The sequence below is a fragment of the Rissa tridactyla genome, chromosome 1 (genome assembly GCF_028500815.1).
Source record: "Rissa tridactyla isolate bRisTri1 chromosome 1, bRisTri1.patW.cur.20221130, whole genome shotgun sequence".
Lineage (NCBI taxonomy): Eukaryota > Metazoa > Chordata > Aves > Charadriiformes > Laridae > Rissa > Rissa tridactyla.
The window spans coordinates 17,307,319-17,332,697 of record NC_071466.1 but is presented as its reverse complement, the minus strand read 5'-3'; the positions used below and the strand labels follow the sequence as shown (position 1 = coordinate 17,332,697).

At 40.2% G+C, this 25,379-nt stretch overlaps 1 protein-coding gene across 1 annotated transcript in view; it reads left to right on the top strand.

Annotated features, from left to right (window-relative positions):
- Positions 1–24,509, top strand: part of TRPC6 (transient receptor potential cation channel subfamily C member 6) — a 104,799-nt gene extending 80,290 nt beyond the window's left edge. Inside the window, exons 5-12 of the mRNA XM_054187774.1 lie at positions 253–466; positions 2,301–2,528; positions 4,862–5,126; positions 8,024–8,219; positions 9,845–10,048; positions 18,520–18,603; positions 20,502–20,577; positions 21,406–24,509. Of these exons, the coding sequence (XP_054043749.1) occupies positions 253–466; positions 2,301–2,528; positions 4,862–5,126; positions 8,024–8,219; positions 9,845–10,048; positions 18,520–18,603; positions 20,502–20,577; positions 21,406–21,557 (1,419 nt within the window). The 3' untranslated portion in view covers positions 21,558–24,509. The remainder of the gene's footprint in view (positions 1–252; positions 467–2,300; positions 2,529–4,861; positions 5,127–8,023; positions 8,220–9,844; positions 10,049–18,519; positions 18,604–20,501; positions 20,578–21,405) is intronic.
- Positions 24,510–25,379: the final 870 nt, after the last annotated feature.

The following is a 25,379-nucleotide window of genomic DNA, read 5'->3' as shown; positions in this document are numbered from 1 at the left end:
GAATTATTTCAAAACACTGAGTTAAAAATACATATATGGTGAAACTGATAGATTATCCCTCTCAAGATAGCAAATAAGTAGCAACTTTTAAGGGTGACTGTCAGCATGGTCTCATAGTATACAACTTTTTCCAAATATCGGTTCCTGCGTGTTACTGAAATATATATTTCTCTGTGTTACTGTTCTTTTTATACATTTTTATTTTGGAAGAAAGCAATGCAATGTCCTTGTGTTTCATGTCCTCTGTTGCAGCTGGGGAGGATAATGCGTGGACCATTTATGAAGTTTGTAGCCCATGCAGCCTCTTTCACCATTTTTCTTGGTCTGCTTGTCATGAACGCCGCTGACAGATTTGATGGCACCAAACTCCGACCTAATGAAACAACAGGCAACGTGAAACAGCTATTTAGGATGAAAACATCCTGTTTCTCATGGATGGAGATGCTCATTATTTCTTGGGTAATAGGTAAAGGTTAATTTTTGCTTAAATTTGTCTTGCTATGATTTCAGTGGAGCTGCACCCAACTTAATCCTTTGCTCTTCATGTTACACGTGTAAAAATTGCAACAACAGGAGTTTATTCAACTGGCTGCGTTCCCACACTGGCCTCATGTTTCTTATTGGATGTCAGCAGGATTCACGTGTGCCTGGTTAATCACAAACATTCAGGTTAAGGACTAAGGTGAAATCTACATCATCTGAATATGAATGAATTCAGTTTTATGAATATCAGAGGAAAGTGTCTACCGGTTTTCTGGATTTTTTTGAGTCAGCCTGTGTCAGCGCCCAAGGGGAAGGATTTCCACATCATGGGCCAAGTTTTTTGTGTCCAGTTGTCTCTTTCAGCTAAGATTCTCTTATTTTGCAAGTACGCCTGCAGAATTAATAGTGTATAGCTGAAATGTATTATTGACAAAAGAGAAGAATATAGACCCCTGAAGATTCAGCAGTAGATTTTTCCATCCCAACATAAGGTTGAAGTGCGTACTATGAATAGTTCTCAGAGCTGACCCGTTTAATTCGGTGATGCAGAACTATTCAGCATCAGAACTTGAGCACAGACCCTCAAAATTATTTTTGCTGTCTCATTCTTGTTTACAAGTCTAAAACCATTTATTCTAGTGGGGGTTGGATGCCCAAATATTTTAAGGATCTGGGTTCTGGTTGTTAGTTAAGTCAGTAATATGGAAGAGTTAAATTCAAGCTAAGTAAAATCTGTTCCCGTTCAAGAGCTTATGCATGTAAAATATTTTGCTTTTATGAGCTCTCTGTGATTGGAATTGGAGCTATTTGTACACCAACTGATTCTTATAGTTTTAAAAGACATTGGCAATCTTTATTTATTTAACCATAAAGCTGTTTATAAATGAATGTGTGTATTATAGGCATTTAATTTTCCAAATATTCTATAAATATCAATGTTTTAATCTGCTAATAAAGGAGTAAATAATAGTTTCCCAATTTAAAGTTATATAGTTTGCTAATTTAATCTATTTTTATTTATTTCAGTGTTATGCCTAAGGCGGTTACTGAAAAATTGATTCAGTGCATACAGGTGTAGCATTGAATTTAATTACTGTAATTAACATTATAATTGTCCTTCTCGGAAAATGAAAAGTTCATTCAGACAATTTGATAAGTGCAAAAAATAGTGACATTGTTCCAATTCAGTTTTTTATTAGCTCTCTTTAGAATCCTAGAAATGTAGTTCATGATTAAATAAATTTTATCTTGAAAAGGAAAAGGATTTGCTCAATAAAAAGGGTGCCATAAACTAACACTGTACTCCTATATTTTATTATTAAGGGAGACTAATTTGGACTCAAAGAGATACCTTTGCCATTAGGTCTGATTCTTACTTTCACGCTCATTTGTCACATATATTTGCGATTTCAGTAAAAGAGACTGTACCCAGGGTGATCTGCAAATAAGAAGATGTGAGTTCTGCTATTTGTTCTACCACTGCTATATGATCATGCCAGAGCATTTCTGCTCTTTCTGTCTCTTCCTGTGTCTGTAACAGATGGTAATACTCACATCCCATTCTCCTCTTTGAAAGCTTTTGTAGTTGTGCAGGAAAAAAAGCAGTATGAAAGATGTTATTATTACTCACATGAGAGTACTGGAATGTACATGAACTGGCAGGGTCAAGGATTTTAGTTTGTGTTCAAACTCACACTGACCAAAATTGTTTTGAGTTTGACTGCAACCAAGAGCGTATCCTATGCATAATAAAATATCAAATAAAACAAATGTGAAGATAGAAGAGCACACTGTTTTCTCTGTTCTGTCTTACACAGGCATGATATGGTCGGAATGTAAAGAAATTTGGTCTCAAGGTCCAAAGGAATACCTTTTTGAGTTATGGAACATGCTTGATTTTGGTATGTTGGCAATTTTTGCAGCATCTTTCATAGCAAGGTTTATGGCATTTTGGCATGCGTCCAGAGCCCAGAACTTCGTTGATGCAAATATGAAAGATCTGACAAGTCCAACACTGGAGCCCAACATAAAATACTACACCTTGGGTGAGTTGATTGCACATGATTAAGATTTACTTCTTGGGCCAAGATAAATTGATTTTCTGTTATTAAGCCTCCGATACTTTAGTTCCAAAATTTCCTGCTTAAGAAATTCCCACCACTTCTTGTCTTTTTCATCCCTACTATTTGACCACAGTTCCCTTGGCTATGCTCATACATCTCTTTGGGGACATCAGGCACTGAAATGATCTGAGATCAAAATAACCCCACTGTCACCTCACCCCTTTTCAAGGTTATTTTAATCCGGGTTATTTCATCTGCCCAGTTACACGATATTTGCTGTCCTACAAACACTTGTGTTGGTGCAACTGCACATGTGATGTACTGTAACGCAAGGGCAGAACCAAGCAATGAGATGCAGGAACTTCTTAAACCTCCTTTGCCAACATAACCAGTATATCTTTTATATATTCTTTGCTCAGAGTCTCTGGTATATTATTTTAATATTTCTCAATCTACTCTCTTTACCAGTAGGAGATAAAAATATTAATAAACTTGCTTGGAATATATGAGAAGTGACTAGAAGCTATTTTGCTCAAATGAGAAAAAAATAAGCTGTGTTTACTTGCGTTCACTCTGAACACCACCACATCTCTCTTCCCTTTATTAAATATTTTTCTCTAGATGCTGAATTATGTCAGTTTCTATCTCTATTCTATGCCTCAAATACTATTTCTGATAAGGTTGCATTTCTTCATTTTCCAGGCTGTAGAAAAAGCAAAGTAATTAATATATATATTCTGAAACCCATTAAATTGTAGTCTTATAAATCTTACTTGAAAGTTGCAAGTGTCACATAAGTTATAAAAGCAGGTAGTTAAATATTAATTCAGTTTTCAGTAACACCCACTTGAAGAATTTGCAAACAGGGACTGTTGTTTATGTTCACAGTTTCTGGGGATGACAAGCACAAGTCTTGTAACTCATTTGTGCTGTATAACACTGTGTCGTCTAGCAAGGCAGGTACCGCTGACATCAATCATGAGTTGTGACTTTGTTATGCACTTAAGCAGAGTTGAGCCACTTTTCAGTGCATGCGTGTGCGCTGAAGTCTGCTTGGAGAACATCTACATATGGTAGTGCTGACATGGATAATATTAACAGTGAATATTTAATGACACAGGTTTTATCACAGGCTAGCAAACATCCCTTGTTGGACGCCAGGTTGAACGTGAGACAGCAATGGGCCCTTGAGGCAAACAAGGCAAATGTATCCTGGCCTGCATTAGGCAGAGTATTGCCAGCAGTTCGAGGGAGGTGATCCTTCCCTCCTTCCTTCTACTCAGCACTGGTGAGCCGGGCTGTGTCCAGTTCTGGGCTCACCAGTACAAGACAGACATGGACAGCCCACCTTTATAATCAACGGAGATCTAATCAGTACAGTCAGTGGAGCTGTGAAATGGTTTTAGGGCTACCTGGCTCAATTCAGTTGGCCAAAGATAAGTGGCTAGCACCATTTGAATTGCCAAGGTGCTGCTCCAAAAAAGCCTCACACAGATATGTACAAATATCTTGAATATCCTGGGCATCTCAAATGGCAATGGATGTCTTTGCTCAGAGGCTTTGAATCAAGCCCCAAGCACTCACGTACAAATATCTTGGATACCCTGGGCATCTCAAATGGCAATGAATGTCTTTGTTCAGGGGCTTTGAATCAAGCCCCAAGCGCTCACTGGGCTGCACTGACTCTACGTCCCAGTTGGATAGCTCTCTGCAGTTGCCTTAGTCTCATACTGAATCCCACTCATGGTATCTCCTAATTAAAAATTGCACTTCTGATGAAGATGTAAAAAGAAGAGAGTAAAACATAAGTAAAAAAGTAAAACGCTTTCTCAGCCATAGCATAGTAGATGGAATATATCCCACTTCTGTTTCAGTCTTAACCAAGTATCTTCCTTTCACTTTTATTTCTAGCAGCATCTTCATGTAAGACATTTGCTGAGCACCGTGAAGTAGTGGGCAACCACTACTGCCAGTATTTGAGTGGTCATACAGCTTTCAGTGAGGAAGTCAGTTTTCTGTGTCTTTAAATTCAAAGGGGTAAAAATTAGCTGCTTCTTACTTTTAGGCGACAAAGTCTTAGTATTATTCTCTCAGTAAAAATTGCTGAAAATGCATTATGCAGTGTAAAATAAAGAAAAAAAAAAGGCAAACCATGAAGACTTCATCTTATCTGTTCCAAATTTGCATAGCACCATTGCATTCAATTCCATTTTACGCTGACAGGTTCATTGTTACTCACCGGAAGAGAGAAGTTCCGTGAATAACCTAAGGTGGACTTTGAAATACTGACCAAAATTCTCATCTTTTGTTTCTAGCCAGAATAAACTGGGATCCATCTGATCCTCAGATCATATCTGAAGGCCTGTATGCAATTGCGGTAGTATTAAGTTTCTCCAGAATAGCCTACATCTTACCAGCTAATGAAAGCTTTGGACCACTCCAGATATCACTTGGCAGAACGGTGAAAGACATCTTCAAGTTCATGGTGATATTTATCATGGTGTTTGTGGCTTTCATGATAGGCATGTTTAATCTCTATTCCTACTATCTGGGGGCAAAACAAAATGAAGCATTCACAACGTAAGTAAAACTGATTAAACTGTAATGATTATGGGCTATTATTATGGAAAGTCTATTGTTTGAATTGTGTGTGTTAAGTTTACTAGTTGTTTTATAAGGTTTATATCTCTTACAAATTTCTTCGTCTTGGATTACGTGTTAATATTCTCTCTTGTTCTGGATTAAAGGTTGTATTTGCAATCAGAGGATGAGCTCTTGACCCCAACAATACTATGATAAATCAGGAAAGACAGGCGGGGAAGGTGAGCTGGAGTTGCCCTTTACTTTAGAGAGCCGCAGGAATGGCTGTACCTCTGCCTAGGGACAGATGACGAGCCAGCGAGAGTTTATTGGGCAGGATCAGAGGGCAGACAAACATGGGTGGTGTTGTAGTGCGTGTCTGCTATGGAATGCCTGTTACCAGGAAGGTGAAGTAGATGAGGCCTTCTTCAGACAACTGGAAGAAGCTTTGCACTTGCAGGCCCTGGTCCTGATGGGGATTTTTAACCACCCTGATATCTGCCGGAGGGACAACACAGCAGGGCACAAGCAAGCCAGGAGGTTTCTGGAGGGCATTGACAATAACTTCCTGACACAGGTGATCAAGGAGCTGATGCAGAGAGGAGCTCTGTGATACCTGACTTTTAAAAACAAGGAAAAACTGGTTGCATATGTGAGGGTTGGGAGCAGCCTTGGCTGACCGTGAGAGGGTGGAGTTCAGGTTCCTGAGAAGAGAGGACAAGGCAAATAGCAGTACCACGACCTCGGATTTCAGGAGAGCAGACTTTGGCCTGTTCAGAGAAGAGTATCATGGGATAAGGCCCTGAAGAGAAGGGCAGTCCAGGGAAGCTGGTTGATTTTCAAGAACTGCGTTTTCAGCGCACAAGTTTGGTCCATCTCAATGGGCAGAAAGTCAAGCAAAGGACAGGAGACCTGTATGGATGAAAAAGAGTGATTGATAGGCCAGCTCGTTGTGGTGCCACTCAGAAGGACCTCAACAGGCTGGAGAAGAGGGCCAACAAGGAACCTCGTGAAGTTCAACACAGGGAAACCCAGAAAGAACCCCAGGCACCAGGACAGGCTGGGGCTGACCGGCTGGAAAGCAACTTGGCAGCAAAGGACCTGGGGGTCCTGATGGACACCAAGTTGACCATGAGACAGTAATGTGTCCTTGTGTCAAAGCAAACCAACAGAATCCTGGGCTGCATTAGGCGGGGGAGGCTTATAAAAACCAGAAGGACCTCAGACCCCTTACACAGCACTGTACATATGTCTGATGACCTGGCAGTGCAACCTGTGATAGCACTCCACGCACGGGACACGTTCCCGGGGTTGTTCAGGGATTTCGGGACATCAGCTGGGTCAGAGCCGGGACTTGCAAGACAACATCCTGCCCGCAAGGGTGGTCAGCGCCGGCACTTCAGAGCCCAGCGTAGCGGCTCCCTGCAGCGCCTGCGAGCAAGGCTGCTTCCTCCATCAAGTGCCGCTGTCATCTGTAATTAGAGCAGGCTAATCACTACAGTGTGATACACATTATAAAATATTTGTAATTTAATTCAGGCAACTCTCTATATTCTTACTGGTCCAAAAAAATTAAATAATCTAATCCCTCCTTTAGACTCTGGCTTTCCACAGTTTCCAGTGGCAATAACCTATTCCATCTTGAGAGGAGAAAATATAGTCCGCCCCCCTTTTTTTTTCACTCTTTATTTCCTTGGCTGTTATTTTTTTCTTCTCCCACCGTAAGAATAGAAATTTTGAATTTACTCTGTCTGTCAGGAGTTATCTGGTATAGGTTTGTCATGCCTCTCATTTCTAGCTGTGATTTTAAGATAAATCACTTGAGTGGAAACTCATTCTTTTCCATGCTCTGCAGCCCTTGCCCACTTAATTTCTGGCTGTCATGATATTCAAGCTATAGCTGTTCTGAAGTATACTCAGCCAGGAAGCAAACTTGGCCAAGAGGGAAAAATTTGTTACTACTTGTTTGGTGTTATTAGTTCAGACAACAGATAAAGTACCTAAAACTACAACTCACGGATAGAATACTGATAAAATATTATAAGCAGAGAAGTAAATTCACAGCTAAAAATCACAAGTTTCTTTTAACTTTTCTTAACAACAACGCAATAAAATCCAAAATATGCTTTGCAATGCTACTGCATTTTTGGACACGGGGAACTGGGATGTCTTCATCAAAACAAGAGAAAATATGTCTTCAAACAGGTGGAGATAGGTGGGAGAAGATACCACAGAAGATTCAACTTATGTTTATGTGGATATATATATAAATTGATCAAGAGGAAATACACGTATTTAAATTAACTAACCTGAAAAGAAATAATATTCAGTATCCCCACACCGTGGCTTATTGCCTTTACTGTGGATCTGTGGAATAGTGAAAACTCAACTGGAGGATTATGGTCTGAGAGACTAATTTTTTGAAAAATGCTGATTTGCAGTCAGACATCCCGTCTTCTTCACAGTTTCAGAATGTTAGTCATATTAATGGTGAAATAATTCATACTAAGTGAACTAATGGTGCAATTAAAGTATTTACAAGTTAATTGTTTTTGTTACTTACATTCACATCACCAGCAAGTGTGTAGAATGTAGATTAAAGTAGTTAACAATTGAATCATTATAATATTCTTTGGAGAATGTATATATAATTCCTAAACTGAATCAGAAGGTTTTGTTGTCAGTCCTAGATATTAGGAATCTTATATTATGAAACAGCCTGTATCTGTGAAATTAGGTAGCCTACTTGTTCTGCGTAATATCACTGCTGTAGAGTTCTGCATTATAATAATGGAAAAATTTGTATCCTGTATGAAAGCGGTCACCGGCAATTTATACAATAAGAATATGCAGCTTTTCTTCAGTAACATATTCATGTGTTCATTTTCTCCTCTTAGTGTTGAAGAAAGTTTCAAGACGTTGTTCTGGGCTATATTTGGACTCTCAGAAGTTAAATCAGTTGTCATCAATTATAAACATAAATTTATTGAAAATATTGGTTATGTCCTTTATGGAGTCTATAATGTTACCATGGTCATTGTCTTACTGAACATGCTCATTGCAATGATCAACAGTTCATTCCAGGAAATTGAGGTAAAAATTCCCTTTATGATGAAACATTTACTGGTATAGCTAATTGTCTAAATCTCCTGGAAAATTTTCTTGTTGACATCCTATTTAAGAAAAATATATTAGGAGAAAATATTAATTCCACTGTAAGCTTTTATTATAAAATACCAGGAAATTACCCAGCTGCATGTGCTTGCAATAATAAGAACTAGACTGGACTAAGAAACTGCTGTTGGACTGTGTTATGTTCCTAAAGAGGGTGGGCTACGTTGTGTGACCTTGTGAATCTTTCATTTGCCTCATTTGTAATTATTATTTAAGTAGTGTCGCTCTTGCTGCAAGGATGTCCTTGTTCCTATGCCTTGACCTTGCAAGCAATTCTATAGCATGTTCTTTCCTTCTGTTATTTAAACAACTGTTGCTCTAGTCCTCTGCAGTGACCAAAACTTTACTTGACAAAGTAACCAGCAGGGCTACTGAAAATCAGCATGGACTTTTGCATGCCATGGAAAACAAAGGGCAAAATCATTATCATTGTTTAGAAATAAAGGAAGCAGGTGTCCAGGAGGTCAGCCTTGGCAGCCTTTCCCAGATGACGCCCTTGCCACAAGGCAGCAGGCTCAGGTTTGACACCGCTCTGGTCCCAGGTTCTGGGCTCTGGTTTGGGTCTGTAGCGTCATCCAGCTTGAGCAAGAGCCACACATTTTCTAGGGAGGTTCAGATTCTTCTGGCTCAGGAGGCTGCAGAACAAACTATCAGGTGCAGAGCAATAAACCCCAGGATATTATCCAAAAATAGCTTCTAAAACCAGCTGCAGCAATATTGAGTCATGCCCTTGAACATGACGTCAGTCCTTTCTGCAGAAAACCCTCTTGAAACTTTACAGGGAGGAATAAAATGAGTGTTTGGCTATTGTAAATGTTAAACATAAACCATGGTGATGGTAGCATCCCCGATTTAATCATATATTCCAGCAAGTGGAAGTAATTAGGTAAGAATCACCTAATCTTTTTAAACTTCATGTTTAAAGTAATGGAGTAAAATTTTAATTTAAAATTCTGATACTATGTCTTCTTCACAAAAAAGGTAATAGTCTAATTGCTGTAAAAGAGACCGATAAAAAAAGAAATCGGAGCTGGTAGTCACATTGAGAGATTTATATTTTTATTATGTTCATATAGGATTTTTCCATTTTATTTACTGAGCATGACAGTGTTCCAAGCAAGCGGCTTACTCAGTCAAGGCCTAGTAGATGAATTTGAGTGTTGCCATGAAGCTTTCATTTGGGCATTATAATGTGTGCTTTTAAGTCACAGCTTTCATTCTTATCTGTGTGTTTACAAAGAGCACCAAAGAGGTCTGTCTGTCTTTGTGATCCTGTATTGCAGGCTACTAGCACTTCCTCTGGAGTAACCAATGTTTAAATCAAATCCATTTTGTTCTTCTGAAATTGTGTTATTTTAAATGGATTAATAAGAACAGTTCCATTAATTGAAATTTATTTTTCCCAGATTATAAATAAATTCTTGGTCTGTCTGAGATTGACTTCAGCCAATTACATTCAAAACACACGTAAAGTTCAGCTATAACATCTTCAATAGTCAAGGTGGTATTAACAGCATATTAACAGCCATGTTTCTGTTTTACAGGATGATGCTGATGTAGAGTGGAAATTTGCAAGGGCTAAACTTTGGTTTTCTTACTTTGAAGAAGGGAGAACTCTTCCAGTACCCTTCAATTTAGTGCCAAGCCCAAAATCTTTGCTGTATCTCCTACTCAGAATCAAAAAATGTATTTCTAAACCATTTCTGTGCCAAAAGAAAAGCTTTCAGGAAGATGCAGAGATGAACAAGGTAATTTTGTAACGTGTATATTGACGGCTAATTTTAAAAGATAAAACCAATTTTAACTTCATTTTTGTTGTTGACCTGTTTTTCTCGTGAATTTCTCAACATACTTAGTTCTTCCATACTGAAGTCAGTCACTACATACAGTCTGAAATTCTTACTTTGTTTTTTAATATAAATATTTGTCTACATCTGTAATCAGTTAAGTCCAAAAATTGTAAATTTACGGTTCTTCCTGCTTCCTGTCACAGGATCAGAGAATATTTCATGCTGGGAGGGACTTCAGGAGGCCTCTGGTCCAACCTCCTGCTCACAGCAGGGTCAACTCTGAGGTCAGGCCAGGTTATCAGGGCTTCATCCAGTCAGGTCTTGAAAACATCCAAGGATGTCCATTGTCTCTCATCCTCCTGTCCTGCGGCACTGTGAAGAGCCCAGCTTCATCTCCTTGGTGACCTCCCTGTACGCGCTGGGAGTTCCTATTAAGTATGCCTGAAGCCATTTCTGCTTCAGGCTGAACAAGCCCAGGTTCCCCAGTGTCTCTTCAGAGGGCAGGTGCTCCAGTCCCAAACACCTTGATGACCCTCTGCTGAACTTGCTGCAGTTTTTAAATATCTTTCTCACTGTCCCTCAAGTCCCCCAGGTTCTTTTCTGCAGAGCTGCTCCCCAGCCAGTCAGTCCCCAGCCTGTGTTGTTGAGTTATTCCTTCACGTTTGTCCTTATTCAAATTCACAGGGTTTCTGTCAGCCCTGTCTTCCTGGATGGCATACCTGCCCTCAAGCCTGCTTAGGCAGCTCCCAAATTTGGCTTTGTTTGCAAACTTGACAGCGAGTGTGCTCCAGCACCTCTAACATCTGGTCATTGATAAAGATGTTTAAAAGGACAAGTCCCAGGACAGGACACCTGTACTACCCTCTAAGCACAACCATCCAGCCAGGTTTTTACCCATAATTCTAGGTTAAAACCCTTGCTAAAGTCAAGGTTGATGACTTCCCCAGCTCTCCCCTCATCTGCAAATCCAGACATTTTATCTCAGAAGGCCATCTGGATTAGTTAGGCAGGTTTTACTCTTCCTAAATCCACACTTATTAAATCCACACTTACTGTTACCAGTCACTGCTCTTTGATGTGCCCAGAAGTGCGCTCCAAGAGGGCTCAATCCATTATTTTGCCAGTTAATTGAAGTGAGATTGAGTGGCCTGTGTTTACCCAGATCTTCCTTTTGAATATGGGTTTAACGTTTGTCTTTCTCCAGCCTTTGGGGACCTCTCCCGATCTCCATGATCTTTCAAAGATGACAGTATCTTTGCAAGGACTTCATCTGAATATGAGTCAGCAGTGTGCCTAGGTGGCCAACAAGGCCAACAGCATCCTGGCTTGTGTCAGAAATATGGTGGTCAGCAGGACTAGGGAAAGTTGTTGTCCTCCTGTACTTAGCACTGTTGAGGCTGCACCTCAAATACTCTATTCAGTTTTGGGCCCCTCACTATAAGACAGACGTTGAGGTGCTGGAGCGTGTCCAGAGAAGGACAATGAAGCTGGTGAGGGGTCTAGAGCGTAAGTCTTGTATGGAATGGCTGAGGGAACTGGGGTTGCTTAGCCTGGAAAAAAGGAGACTGAGGGGAGACCTTATCGATCTCTACAACTACCTGAAATGTATTACTACTAGCGAGATGGCGGTCAGTCTCTTCTCCCAAGTAATAAGCAATAGGACAAGAGGAAATGGCCTCAAGTTGTGCCAAAGGAGGTTTACATTGGATATTAGGAAAAATTTCTTCACTGAAAGGGTTATCGAGCATTGGAACAGGCTGCCCAGAGAAGTGGTTGAGTCACCATCCCTGGAGATGTTTAAAAGACATGTAGATGTAGTGCTTAGGGACATGGTTTAGTGGTGGCCTTGGCAGTGCTAGGTTAATGGTTGGACTTGATGATCTTAAAGGTCTTTTCCAACCTAAACAATTCTGATTCTATGATCCAACCTCTCAGTACCGGTGAATAGAGCTCATTGGGTCCACTGAACTTGCCTGGGTCAGGTTCTCTCAAGTAACCCCTGACTTGACCCTTCTCCATGGCCAGTCATTCTCCTCCTGCTCAAACCCCTTCATTAAGCACAGAGACCTGACAAACTGTTAGCTGAGTCCCTCGTCCTTACCCAAGTCTGCTGTCACTAAAGCCCCTGCCCCACTGAGCAACAGGCCCGCATTTCCCTTGTTCAGCCTTGTACTGCTGTTGTAGCAGTAGAAGGTCTCCTTACTGCCCTTGCAAATGTCAGCTTAAGGTGAGCTTTGTCTCTCCAACACCACCCTCTCATGTCTGGGCAAAGTTTCTAAATTCCCCGTTTGTAGCCTGTCTCTGCTTCCACTGAGAACGCAGCCCACTTTTGTTGTACAGCGTTCTGTTACCTGTTTTATTTACACAAGTGCAGTAAAAAGCACTTGATACATTGCTGTTATCTCATGGGCTTATTTAAAGACTTTGTAGTCAGTCTGTTTTTCCTGCAGTGTCTTGGTATAAAGCAAATTAATTGCTTTAGGAGAACATGGGGCATAGTACATGGTGTTAGGTGCTACTGGAAGTGTAAAGACTAGCACTATTCTAACGCGTTAGGGAAGAAGAGCTTTGCAAGACAACTGAGCAGACTTAGTGAGTAGAAAGGTGAGCATATGGTAACATTCACACAAAAAAAGAAATCACAAGTTTGTCATAGTGGCAGAATCAAATGTGTCATTTCTGGAACTTTTTAACGTGGAAGGATCTTTGTTAAAATAGGCAGTAGTCTGAGAAGAGGCCTTCAGGGTTAGGAGTTCTTGAGTCTAGTCAAGAGTCAATAGACCGGGGGTCAGTAGAGAAATTACATGCATCTGTCAGCTCTCTGTCACCAATGTGACAAGCACTTTTTCCATCACAGTTATCAGTTGAAGAGTAAAAGAAACTGGTTGCAATCCTAGAAGGAAAAAATGGAGCTATAGGGAAAAATACTGTGTGTCTGACAAGCCTCTGCCGCTGGTCGAGTTCCTAACAGTTTATAAAAACAAACACAGACATTACAAACACTGTCAACAAAGTCAAGTTTGTTATTAACTTCGGAAGCCTCCTGTGTGCTGCAATTTTTCCAGCATTTCATGGATCTCACGTCATTTTGTTTGGGAAATCTAATCCTAACGTGTTTAAGAGCTTCTTGATGCAAATTGGTTTCACAAATTCCATGAGTGATCAGGTCATCCCTGAAAAAGCGTGACTTTAAGGAGATACAAATAAACTTCAAATTCAGCGATGGTGAGAAACAACAAATCAAAGGATTTTTGTTTTTCTAATTCCCTTCCTTTGTGAATTTGAAAAGCATCTAAGTAAGTTAGAAGCTTATTTTTAATGACTTTTTAAAATGAAATTTATATTCCCATGAAACAGTTACTCTTAAAAATCCCATTCTTGCACCCTAAGGAAAGAAGCTGAATTTTTAGAATTCCTTTCCAAAATTATATTCAAACCTAGCAATTCAGATGGCTAGAAAGGTGCAAATTGTAATAATTACCAATTCTAGATAAAACATTAACAGCTGTGTCTGCTTTTACAGCAGTCCCTCTGAAAGACAGCTGTGAGGATGCAGCCATGGTTCATCACATTTTTTCCTAACTCTGAATTAACTTTTAGTCTTCAAATATTAATGCTTTCTACTCACTGCAGATTCTAGTATAACTAATGCTAAATGAAATGTGCTTACTCCCTAGCCAAAGAAGCTATAAAACTGCAAATCAAATTAAAAAAAAAAAAAAGCTTTTACGTTGAAAAATGTGAAGCAGCGGAGTCACATCTGTTCATTCCTCAGCTTTTCCAGCAGGGTGACTGATACTGCCAGATGATTACATTTTTACTTACCTTTTGGACCACCACATACTGTGGAGCTGACTTTATCTGAATCTATCAGATGCTGCCATCCTTCACACTTCTAAAATGTCACTAAAATGTTTTTGTGTCACATTTTGATCCCCGTTGATGATTCGTTATTGTTGAGGCTGTTTTATGGCATCTTCTCAAAGGCATTCTCGGGCTTTTTTGGGTTTTGACTTCGGACTCATCCTGTGCTGAGCAGGTTGGTGCTGCCGTGTCTGCGGAGCGAGGAGCCGCTTGTGTAAGGAGCGACCATAAACGCAGTGAGCTGTGCAAAATAAGATTTGGCAAGACCAGACCCAAGACTTGGTGGCTGTGCTAGTAAACTAAATGTGACAGGGAGCTTATCTGGGCACCAAGACCAACAGAGGAATTCAAGTAGTTTTCCTTCTGAAGTAGGGCTGCTGCAAGCTGTTGTCCCCAGACCGTCCCAGTTGCCAGACTGTGCCTAGGGAGAGAGCCAGTTGCTCCTGTGCAAGTCCTACTTGGGAGGACATTAAAAGTTTACTGATTGAAGACATTGCATTGCCGTACCCAGAAACGTTAACACACGCTTGAGTTTACTGATTCTGACCCAGCCTGTGGGTCTTTCTCCTGCATCTTCTCAGTGCAAAATCGTCAGCAGCACCAGGGTGAGTGTAAGGACAAGAATTAAGATGGAAAGGGGGGAAATTCTGCCCCTCAAGCCAGCTCTGCCCTCATTGCTGTTGGCAGAAAACAGCCAGGTGCTGGCAATGCTAAATGGCGAGTGATTTACATAGCTGTGTTCAAAGTGTGGCACACCAGCAACTAATCTCTTAAGACGTATCTACATATAATAATAAAGCTGTGAAGATGTTTTCTTTCAGGCTGTTGATTAAAACCTGCAGATTTCTTCTGTTTCGGGCTAGAATTGGTGTTTTAAATATCAAGTGAACAAGAAACTCAAACCAAAAAAGGGGAGAAATAAATGAAAAGAAAAAGGAGAGGTTTAAAGAAACCTACTTGGAGTTTATTCTAAATTGAAAAATTGCCTGGTGAAGGAGAAAGTTTATGGTTTAAGAGTCACAGAACTTGTTCATCTTCCTGAACTTAAAACCAATACTGGCAGATAACCTATATGAGCCATTTTCTTAAAACATGACCCTTCAGAAAAGAAGTAAGGAACAACTAATTATTGAAATAGCTTTAAACCCTCACTCAGACAACAAAAAATACGTTAAATTTTACTTTCCTAGTATAAAACAGTGTTTCTAAAATTTTCACAAGTGACCTCTGGTTCTGGGAGCGCTAACCGAGTCATTTCGTGGGATCGAACGCTTCTGGAATTCCATCAGCTGCTTCCGAAAACAGGGATTTAAGATGTTAACAAAGTGCTACACAGAACAGCTAGGGTAATTACAGTACTATTTTGATTGCATTGAATTGTAAGTAATACTAGAGAACGACGAAATGTGAAGCGAGTTTAAAAAAGATTTTTTTTCTGAGAGCAACGGTCCATGTATGCTACATGTCTTCTTTCACACAACACTCCTGGGGGAGAGTTTCTTTTTTTAGGGTTTATATCATTATTTTATTTGAATTTCCTTTTTTTTTTTTTGTACCTCCAATGGATTTTCAATAGTTATTAAATTAAAAATATGAACTCATTATTATGACAGGCTGAGTCATTAGTATGACAGGCTGAGTTTACTCTAGCAGTAATTTTTGGAAGAGGAAAAAAATATAGGTGTGAAGCTTAAAGAGAGTTTACGGATTTTGTGCGAAAATGGAGTTACAATGAAATCTTGGCAATCTCTGCCACCAAGTGGTCATTCAGTAACATAGAAGAGATGTTCTGTCCTGTTACTGTCACACGTAAGCAGATTTAATGAAGTTACATACTCCTGATTTACCTGCCAACTTTCAAGGTGCAGTTTGCATTTAATTAAAAGTACATTATTCTGTTCAAAAAAATGCAGAGTGCTGATGGGTCAAAGTTAAAATGAAGATGTTACAGTATGTCTGGTTTTACAAGTTTGCAGTGTCTCACTTAACTGATTTCACTACATGTTACCGGTTTTGCTATTTCAAGTGGAAATCAAGTTTTAGTTAAGCATTGCATTACCATTTGAAGTGAACCAATGTAACATAAACTTCAAACTGGTAACCAGCGTGACAGATTACACTTAAAATACATAATAAAATACATAATAAAATTAAATGCATTTGTAGATTATATGTAAACTGGTAAGTAAGAGGATTATTATCAGGGTTCAACCATGAGAAGTTCCTGTTATACCTCAAGAGGTTACAGTGATTTCAGCTGCAGGAGAAATGGCTTCAGCTGAGGGCTTTAGCCTTCATTAACATCAGGCATTGTGTTGAGGGTCTCTTGATGTGTGACATGCCTGTACAGCTGCATAAGCATCTAACCCCTCCCCTGCTTTCCTCCCCATCAAAGTACATCCCAGTATATCCCACATATTACTTACCAGGCTCCAGAGGGCCCCAGTTTGCTTATCTGCAGGTGCTCGATGCGTAAAGACACAGAGAACCTCACTGGAAGTACAACACGATCCCACAGGATCTGAGACACTGCAATGATAGCCCCATGCTTTAAAATAGTAAAAATACTGTTGGACCACGTATAATTACAGAGAACTGACTTTTCAGTGGCAGTCCCACTTATTCCTCATCCAGATCAATCGTGATTTATATTTCACTTTTTTTTTTAATTTCTTGTAGTACTCCTCATCGAGCTGGCCCCATTGGCAGTCTAAATCTTGTCAATCTAAATTTTGTCAATCTTGAAGGACATGGACCTGTTGGAGCAGGTCCAGAGGAGGGCCACGAAGATGATCTGAGGGCTGGAGGACCTCTCCTATGAAGACAGCCTGAGAGAGTTGGGACTGTTCAGCCTGGAGAAGAGAAGGCTCCAGGGAGACCTTATAGCAGCCTTCAGTACCGGAAGGGGTCCTGTAAGAAGGCTGGGGAGGGGCTGTTTGCAAGGGCATGTAGCAATAGGACGAGGGGCAATGGTTTTAAACTAGAGCAGGGAAGGTTTAGATTAGACATTAGGAAGAAGTTCTTTACAAATGAGGGTGGTGAGACACTGGAACAGGTTGCCCAGAGAGGTGGTGGAGGCCCCATCCCTGGAGACATTCAAGGCCAGGCTTGATGAGGCTCTGAGCAACCTGATCTAGTTGAAGATGTCCCTGCTTACTGCAGGGGTGTTGGACTAGATGACCTTTAAAGGTCCCTTCCTACCCAACACGTTGTATGATTCTATGATTCTAAGGTAATATCATTCATTTTGGCAGCTGCTATTCACTCTTACTGCAGCCTAGTCATTCAGCTTGAATCTCAGTTCACCATTTTGTGATGCTTTAGTCCTTCTTGAAGATGTAAATCGGTAATGAAGCCTGCAAATTGCATCCCCGATGTTTTATCGGGAAGTGATGTCCTTTCCTTTCAGCACATATAGTAAAGAAGATGCTACTCAAAAATGTCAGCTGGTAATTTTGTGGTCCCTGGCATGAACTGCATAACCAATGACGTTCAGCCATTAGTGCAAGTGAGGGGAGAAGCAAAGTCCTCGTGTTTTGTTGTAGTGGAGGTCACGTTAGTTGCATGCAAATGCTGTGAAAGAAAGAAAAGGGGTAATGCTGCCACCTCTCCTTCCTCCTTGGCTTCTACCACACCCTGCCCTGACTCTCCCTCATCCATTGCCTGCAAAGCTGTGCTGCACTAGTGTTCCCTTTGTCCTGACGTGGATCCCCCTCCCATGCGCCTGAGGAGCAAGGGAAAGCCTGTGGGGACATGGCTGCTCTGCTCTGGTCCCTTGGGCATAGAAGCATTGAATTGTTTGCGTTGGAAGGGACCTTTAAAGGGCATTTAGTCCAACCCCCCTGCAGCGAGCAGGGACATCTTCAACTAGATCAGGTTGCTCAGAGCCTCGTCCTACCTGACCTTGAATGTTTCCAGGGATGGTGCATCTACCATCTCTGTGGGAAACCAGAGTTTCACCACCCTCAGTTTTAAAAAATTTTCTTCCTTATACTTAGTCTAAATCTACCCTCTTTTAGTTTAAAACCATTACCCCTCATCCTATCACTACGCTCCCTGATAAAGAGTCCCTCCCCATCTTTCCTGTAGGCCCCCTTTAAGTTCTGGAAGGCCGCTATAAGGTCTCCCCAGAGCCTTCTCTTGTCCAGGCTGACTGACTCCAACTCTCTCAGCCTGTCTCCATAGGAGAGGTGTTCCATTCTTCAGATCATTTTTGTGGCCCTCCTCTGGACCCATTCCAACAGGTCCATGTCTTTCCTGTGCTCAGGGCTCCCGAGCTGGATGCAGTACTCCGGGTGGGGTCTCACCAGAGCGGACGTTAGGAGCAGGTGAGAGGCAGAGTAAAGGGAGAAAACCTCCCAGTTCTCACTCATCACAGTGTGAAAGGGCTTGTTTCAACTCTTATGATGAAATTCTGCACAGGTATGAGGACTTTACCACAGTAATTTAATAATCCCCAAATCGAGTTTAACAGTTAGTGTTCTGTTGTACCATGTATACATGAGGTAATTTAACCATATTGTTCTTCTGTTTATTTTGTACTATAAATAATGTTTCCATTTCAGCTTGGTCAAAGGAAGCAATCAAGTATAAGAAGCTCAGATGAAATCCATTTAAACAGTTTAAACAATCCTCCAAGGCAATACCAGGTAAGAAATGGTTTATTTTTAAACAAAATCAAGAAGTAGTAGAACTGGCAGATCAGACTGACAGCATGAGGACAGTTTTGAATTTAGGTTAAACAGCATGAATTAAGCATAAATCCACAGACCTTGTATATGTCGGAAATGAACGCAATGATTTAGGTATTTGCAGTACAATCTGAGGGTGGTTTTGTCTCCTCTTAAATACTGCCCTTGTAGTGCAATATTTTAAAGCGCTTGAAAAATGTTTTACATTTTAGAGACAGGTTGAGTCCTCAACTGCACAATTCAAATTAAGAAAAGCAAAAAGAAACGCAAAATCTTCCCATTCCATCTGCTGAAACAGTTTAGCTTGTTGTGACACACCTGTATATTCAAATACCTCAAGCACTGCAGATATCTTTCGGCCTTTATGCTGTCGATACACTCTGTTTATTCATTGCCTCCTAAACAACTGGAATGAGCCTTTTTGCGGTTAAGCGTAAAGAGACCCAGCATAGTCCACATAAAGCCCAGCTATTCTGGTACAGAGATTGCTCCTTTCTTTCCTGTAATACTACAAACCAGGTGGAAGGGAACAGGCAAGAGCTGCTTGGGTGGTAGAACAAGATCATCTGAATGCAAAAAGGTATAGAAAACAGTGTGGAATTCAGTAAACCTTTCTTAATCATAAGACAGAAAAAAGTTTTTTCCCCTTGGGCAGGCTGGCTCTGCTCCACTCTCCATCATGCGGTGTCTGTACAAGTCTATTCCAAAAACTCCCTGACTTTTTCACAGCCAATTTCATTATGGTACAGTGATATATATTAAGATTACAACTTTATCCCATAAGCATGAGGATGTGTGGCTTTGTATCTGAAACATTCTCGGATTCTTAGAATAAACAGTACAGCTGCTGACCTTGCAAGCATGACTGTGGTGATGTTCTGGAACCGCTGATCTGGGACGATTCACCTCACAACCACCTCTCATCAGGTCTATTACTGTGGAGACAAAAGCAGACACATAAATCTATGCATATTTTCTATCTTGAAGTGAATAACAAAAAGTATTATGTTGTCATGGGTTACACCATATGAAAGTATTAAAGCCAAAGATAGATCTTCAAAGGTAATTAGATACCTTGCTCTTATTCAAGTAATTTGAAATAATGGGAGAATCAGGAGCAGAATTCATTTTTCCTGGAGAAGTAAAATTTGCATCTAAATTTGCTGGCCTAGGTTCCCCTTATTTTTAGCGGAGAGGGTAGTCATTCTAATGGTGTGGTTTATTTGATCAATTTTAACAGTCTGAGCTGAACTATTCTCTCAGATTTGCTTTTTGTCTCCACAGAGGGAGTTAAAGGTGACTGCCACAGATACGTATATTTACATCAGAAACTCTCTGTATTTGGTTAGATGAGTCCCAGCAAGGTGCTTAAATGACTCTTAGAACATGGGTCCCATTTTCTCTAAGCCTTACGTTGGGAAAAGATAACTTATCTATAAAAATAGAGTAAAATAAACTGCTCGTAAAAGGGTTTAGCAATTAGAGTTGCTAATCAGGGTCATTATTGTCTTCTGGTAGCAATAAAGGCTAGATGGTTTCACCTACCTGGAGATCAAAGTTGCAAGTTTAATCATTCTCGTAGACTCCAGCAGTAGATTAAGCTTCATGAATGATAACATTCATAAGATGTGTTTTCTAACTTTCATGTACATATATGTGCAGAATCATAAAGTCTAAATGTCTACTGCAGATGAAAGCAGAGATTTTTACATTATATTCCTTTAACCTGGCCAGTCCTACACTGAAATGTCTGAATGCAACAGAAGATAACAGAGCTCATATGTTGAAATGTCATAGCAATACTAGAAAGTCCAACTAAGAAAACTCTTTTTTTTTTTCTTCTTTCTTCTCTGCAGAAAATAATGAAGCGTCTCATTAAAAGATATGTACTGAAAGCTCAGATAGATAAGGAAAGTGATGAAGTCAATGAAGGTGAGTATGTTGATGAATTGTATGTTTATATCTAATCAGAGAATCAAAACAAACTAATTAAATTGGTTACCTATGCCACTTGAAAAATGTTTCCAAAATACTTAATCCACTTGACATGTTTACAGGTGCAAGATGTAAAAATAACATGAAACTGAAGTTAAGGAAGAGATCATAGAGCCACAGATGTGGCTTTCTGTCTCTGCTCTCCCGTCTGAAACTGTCACTGATCTGACACCTTGTGAGAAATGTTGCCACTTCGAGTAATGCCCGTGTGTTTCCCGTAGGGGGCTGCATTTAATGCAGTGGCTGGTTTGGGCCACTCCGGTAGGAACGCTCCCTCATGTGGGAGATGCATCCATGGTGATACACATACTTCAGCCTTTTCTTTGGTGTGGCTTAGTAGCTGGAAACAGATGGTGAATGCACTTCACGGAAATGTTGTCTTCTGTTTGCACCCCTCTGATGCTTGAAAGACACTTAGTGCAGCAGGAGGAGGAGAGGACCTCTCTCTTATGGAGAGTGAGAGGCCTTGTTGCTGGCCAGGAGGACTCGGGCACCCTCAGTCCGCGTGATCTGTCTTCCATCTAACAGATCGTCTGGGTTTTGTGAACTGATGTGATCTCTCACACTTTTGCCTTCAGATTTGTTTGTTTCCTGAACTGCATCTTCATAATCCTATCCATAGGCCACCGTTCACCAACGGGCCATAGAACTTTTTCTGCTTCAACAAAGAAATCCAGAGGAATCCCATGGTAACTGTGAGATATTTGGGTATGCTGGTTTTTTCCTTTGTTTTTTAATAGTGTTTTCTTCTAATGTCTCTTCCAGGTGAACTGAAGGAAATTAAACAGGATATCTCAAGTCTCCGGTATGAACTCCTTGAGGAAAAATCTCAGAATTCTGAAGATCTGGCAGAACTTATAAGGAAACTTGGGGAAAAACTGTCAATTGACTGTAAAGAAGAAGAAAGCAAGAGATAACCTAAATATTTAAGGAATGAAAAAGAACGTTAACAATTCACTTAAAGCCATATTTCTGTTTTTCTCAACTCTAGCTCACATTTGTACAACAGATTCAGAAATTAAATCATTCCAATACTTTATTGAAAAACCAAAATGGCAAATCCTCTGTGTCCTCTATGGTAGAGAGGAAATACCACTTGAGTAAAGATACTTATTTATTCTTTACCTGCTGAAGAAGAGTTAATTTTAGATCATTTTAATATTCAATTTACCTCTTTTAGAATTCCAGTGGAATCTTGACAAGCCCAGTCATGAAAGATTAAAACCATAAATCTAAACTTTTCCTACATTAACTGGTTATTTTTGCAAATTTCCTTTTGTAGACATTCTTAACATATATTTTAGGGAAGCAAAAGAGGAAAATTCCAGGCTTTTACATATTTATATCAAAAGCCATTTAATTTTTCAAGCACTCCCAACTAGCAAAAAAAAAAAAAAAAAAAGAAAAGCTAGTTGCCTTTCTTAAAAATGTGCAGAAGAGGTAGACAGCACAATACTCGGAGCACTGTGTTATACTCTCTGTGTTTTTCTCTTTCCCCACTTATCCCTGTCACTACTGAATTTTCCTGAAAGATACTTAGATTCCAATGGGAGTTAGTGCATTAAGAAAGAAGTATTTTTCACCAAGTTTATTGAAAAGCTATTGCTGAGGCCTGAAGAAAACATATTTAATGCAAAATAATTAATCCCTGAAGTTCTGATCCGTTCCAGAATTCCCAAGTTCTCCAGCTTTTATGTCTTGAACTAAAACCTACAAACTGCAGGGCAAGGGTTTGAATGTAAAGCTGGTGACACCTTTATTTAAGGTGGAAGACAGTAAAATGTTAGGTGCAAACCTTCTCTCTGAATTCTAAGAATGGCATGCATTGGGGACTGTGTTTCCCCACAGCTAAACTTGTTTAAATTGCTGAATTTGGTTCAGATCTATCCTTAGCAAATGAAAACACATTGTTCCAAAAGTTCATGAAATCTCATCTGTGGATTGGCATCCCTTGTCCTTTTTCCCACTGGAGAAAGCTCAGCTCCTGTGCTGTATTCCCTGGGACTCCTTCCATGAAGAATCTTCCCTCCGTGTCAGCAGCAGCAGCAGAAGCCTCCAACGCTTCCCACCCTGCTTTCTGCAGTATGTCTCCCGTGTCTTCTGTTTAGCTGGACGAGAGGTAGCCCATGCCACGGCTGGATGATAGTTGTGTGATGGCCAGCTGGTAGGTACCTTCCCGTCAGCTGGTTTCTGTCTCGCCAGGTAGCTACAGGAGAAATTCCATCTGATTTTTCCCTCACTTAATAGAGTAATTTGGGTTTCTCTCTTATGACAATCACCAGTTCTGGGGCTGTTAGAAGCATATATTACAGGGGGGATCTCTGTTCCTCTTTAAGCTTGGTTGAAATCAGTGAAAGGGCTGTGAAAAACTGTAACAGGAACATCAACACGTGTAACTCACCCGTAAAAGCCTTGTATGTTTAGGAAACAAGGCTGAAGGTGGCTTGTCAGTAATTGCTTTTAAATTAATTTTGTGAAACTTACTTATTGTGGAATGTATCAGAATGTTTCCACCTCCCCCATTTAGGCTGGAGGTTATTTTTTAATGGGTTTAGATTAGTTTCTATCTGAATTTACTGATAGCCCTTTTTAAAAAAATTGTTGATGAAATCACTGTGTATTTTCAGGGAAAAAAAGAGGGTATTAGAGCAGATTTTGAAACCACGTGGAGACAAGTGGAGGCGGTGGGCTTTGTCCTGCCTGGAGAGCGATGGAAGCTGCTGTGGAGGTGGGCCTGCCACAAGGGTGTTTGTCATGGTTTGGGGGAGCAGCTTGGCCTTCTGCTTGGCCCGTTAGTTTAGCCACAAACGGGGCATGTGAGACAATCCCTGTCGTGTGGGCCTCGGGCATAATGAACTCAGGGTTTAGAACTTTCCAGACTTCTTCCTCTGAGGGAGGAGAAGGAAAGTCAGGTTTTCAAAAGGAGTAGAGCAGTCTGTATTACAAACCGCAGTGTGCTGGCCTGAAAAACTATGAGCTACAGAATAGCCAACTTCGTAACTCGCCTGTGATCATGACAAAGCATTACCTCATGACCTGCAGTATTTCCTGCGGTAATCGGCAGGGGGTACTGCCGGCTCTGAGGTGACCTGCTGGCCACTCTTTGGCGGAAACCCTCTGGTTTCTGTATCGGACATTGTGTGGAAAACAAAGGCAGTTGGGGTGATCTCGGGCTAGAAGGCAGCGTGAAGCTAACTTCACTGCCTTTCAGCTCCTCGATGGTTCCTGCCCATCTCCCTTGGCCAGGACTGGCTGCTGATTTTGAGTTTTGAATTCCCATGTGAGTATTTTGTACCTGGTTTTCTGAAGCAGTGAGCACTTACTACAGCTCTGTTAAATGACCGTGTTAGAGACCATACAGCTCAAAGCAGATCTTCCACCTTTGACAAGCTCCTCAGAAAATCTCGTGGTCAGAACTTGAGGCAACAAGGACAGTCAAAGTTTGCCCTCAGTAATCAAAAGTATTTATTTTTGGTCATTGTAGTGTACAATTTGGATCTGCTGTCTAGTGCTAGATGATGGTAAAACCTTTGATCTCCGTAAACACAATGTAAGGAAATATGTTAACAGATTTTAAGATCCAGGAGCGGATTTTTATTACAGAGGTAAAATGGGCACTGTGAATTTGTTTAAGCCCAAATTTTGACTTACCTTAAAACTATAAGATCGTAATGTATATATTGTATTTCATGAATAAAATACATATGGATTTTTTTTAATTCAATGAAGATATTTTATATGTAGTTATTACTCATGGAACAATTTGTTAAATATATTTGAAGAGGTTATTGCCAAATGTAATGTGACAAGCAATGTAGTATTTAAAATGAGCACAATACCAAATATATTATTCTGATAAAAAAATTAAATGTACCAGGCTGAAAATACCTTTGTGATGCATTGTATGAACACGTTGTGACTTCACTGGGAACCTTTGGCTGCTCTTTCTTGGAAGACAATAGCAAGACAAATATGGTAATTTCTTAGCAACACTAGTACAAAAAAAAAAGTTTCACAGAACTTTCCAGAGTTTTTTGTGAATTATTAGAACACCAAGATAGTCTTGCTTAGTTGTTTCTTTAAATCTTCTTAATTTTTTGAGCTCAACAATTCAGTTTCTGCAGCACACACCTAAACCAGACCTACAATGAAGATATATTGGTTTTTATAATTTTTTTTCCCCTTAATATTTCTTAATCTTGAATTATGAGGCACGGTGAGTATAATCTGTCATCTGTTAGACATTCTGCTCTCTGTTCATACAAACATATTTCACTAAAATATACAGGAGGGCTTAAAAAATTCTGAACAGAAGAAAATGCAGTAAGAAAATCGCCAAATCAACAAAGCTTTGCCCAGGGGTTTCTCTCACTATTCTGGATGAAACCAAATCATGCCTAGCTATTGGGAAAAACCTTATACATCATGGAGGACTCTGGATATTAGGGAGTAGTACTTCACTGGCAATGTAAGTTTAAGGTACTCAAGATTTACAGTAACAGCTCCTGAGTAAGAGCTACAAGGTTTCACATACAGATTCAGATATTCCAGCTTAAAATCTGCTGTATTTCACCCTATTTTGGAGCACTGCCAAGCTAAGCCAAGCCAATGAATCCTACTGGTTTTAGAAGTGAGATCCACAGGTTCATCTGATTTTAGATGTCAGCCATGAAGACTTCTGCATCTGAGCTCATCTAGACTTTATATTCAGTGGATAGAAATGGTCAGAGACCTGTGTT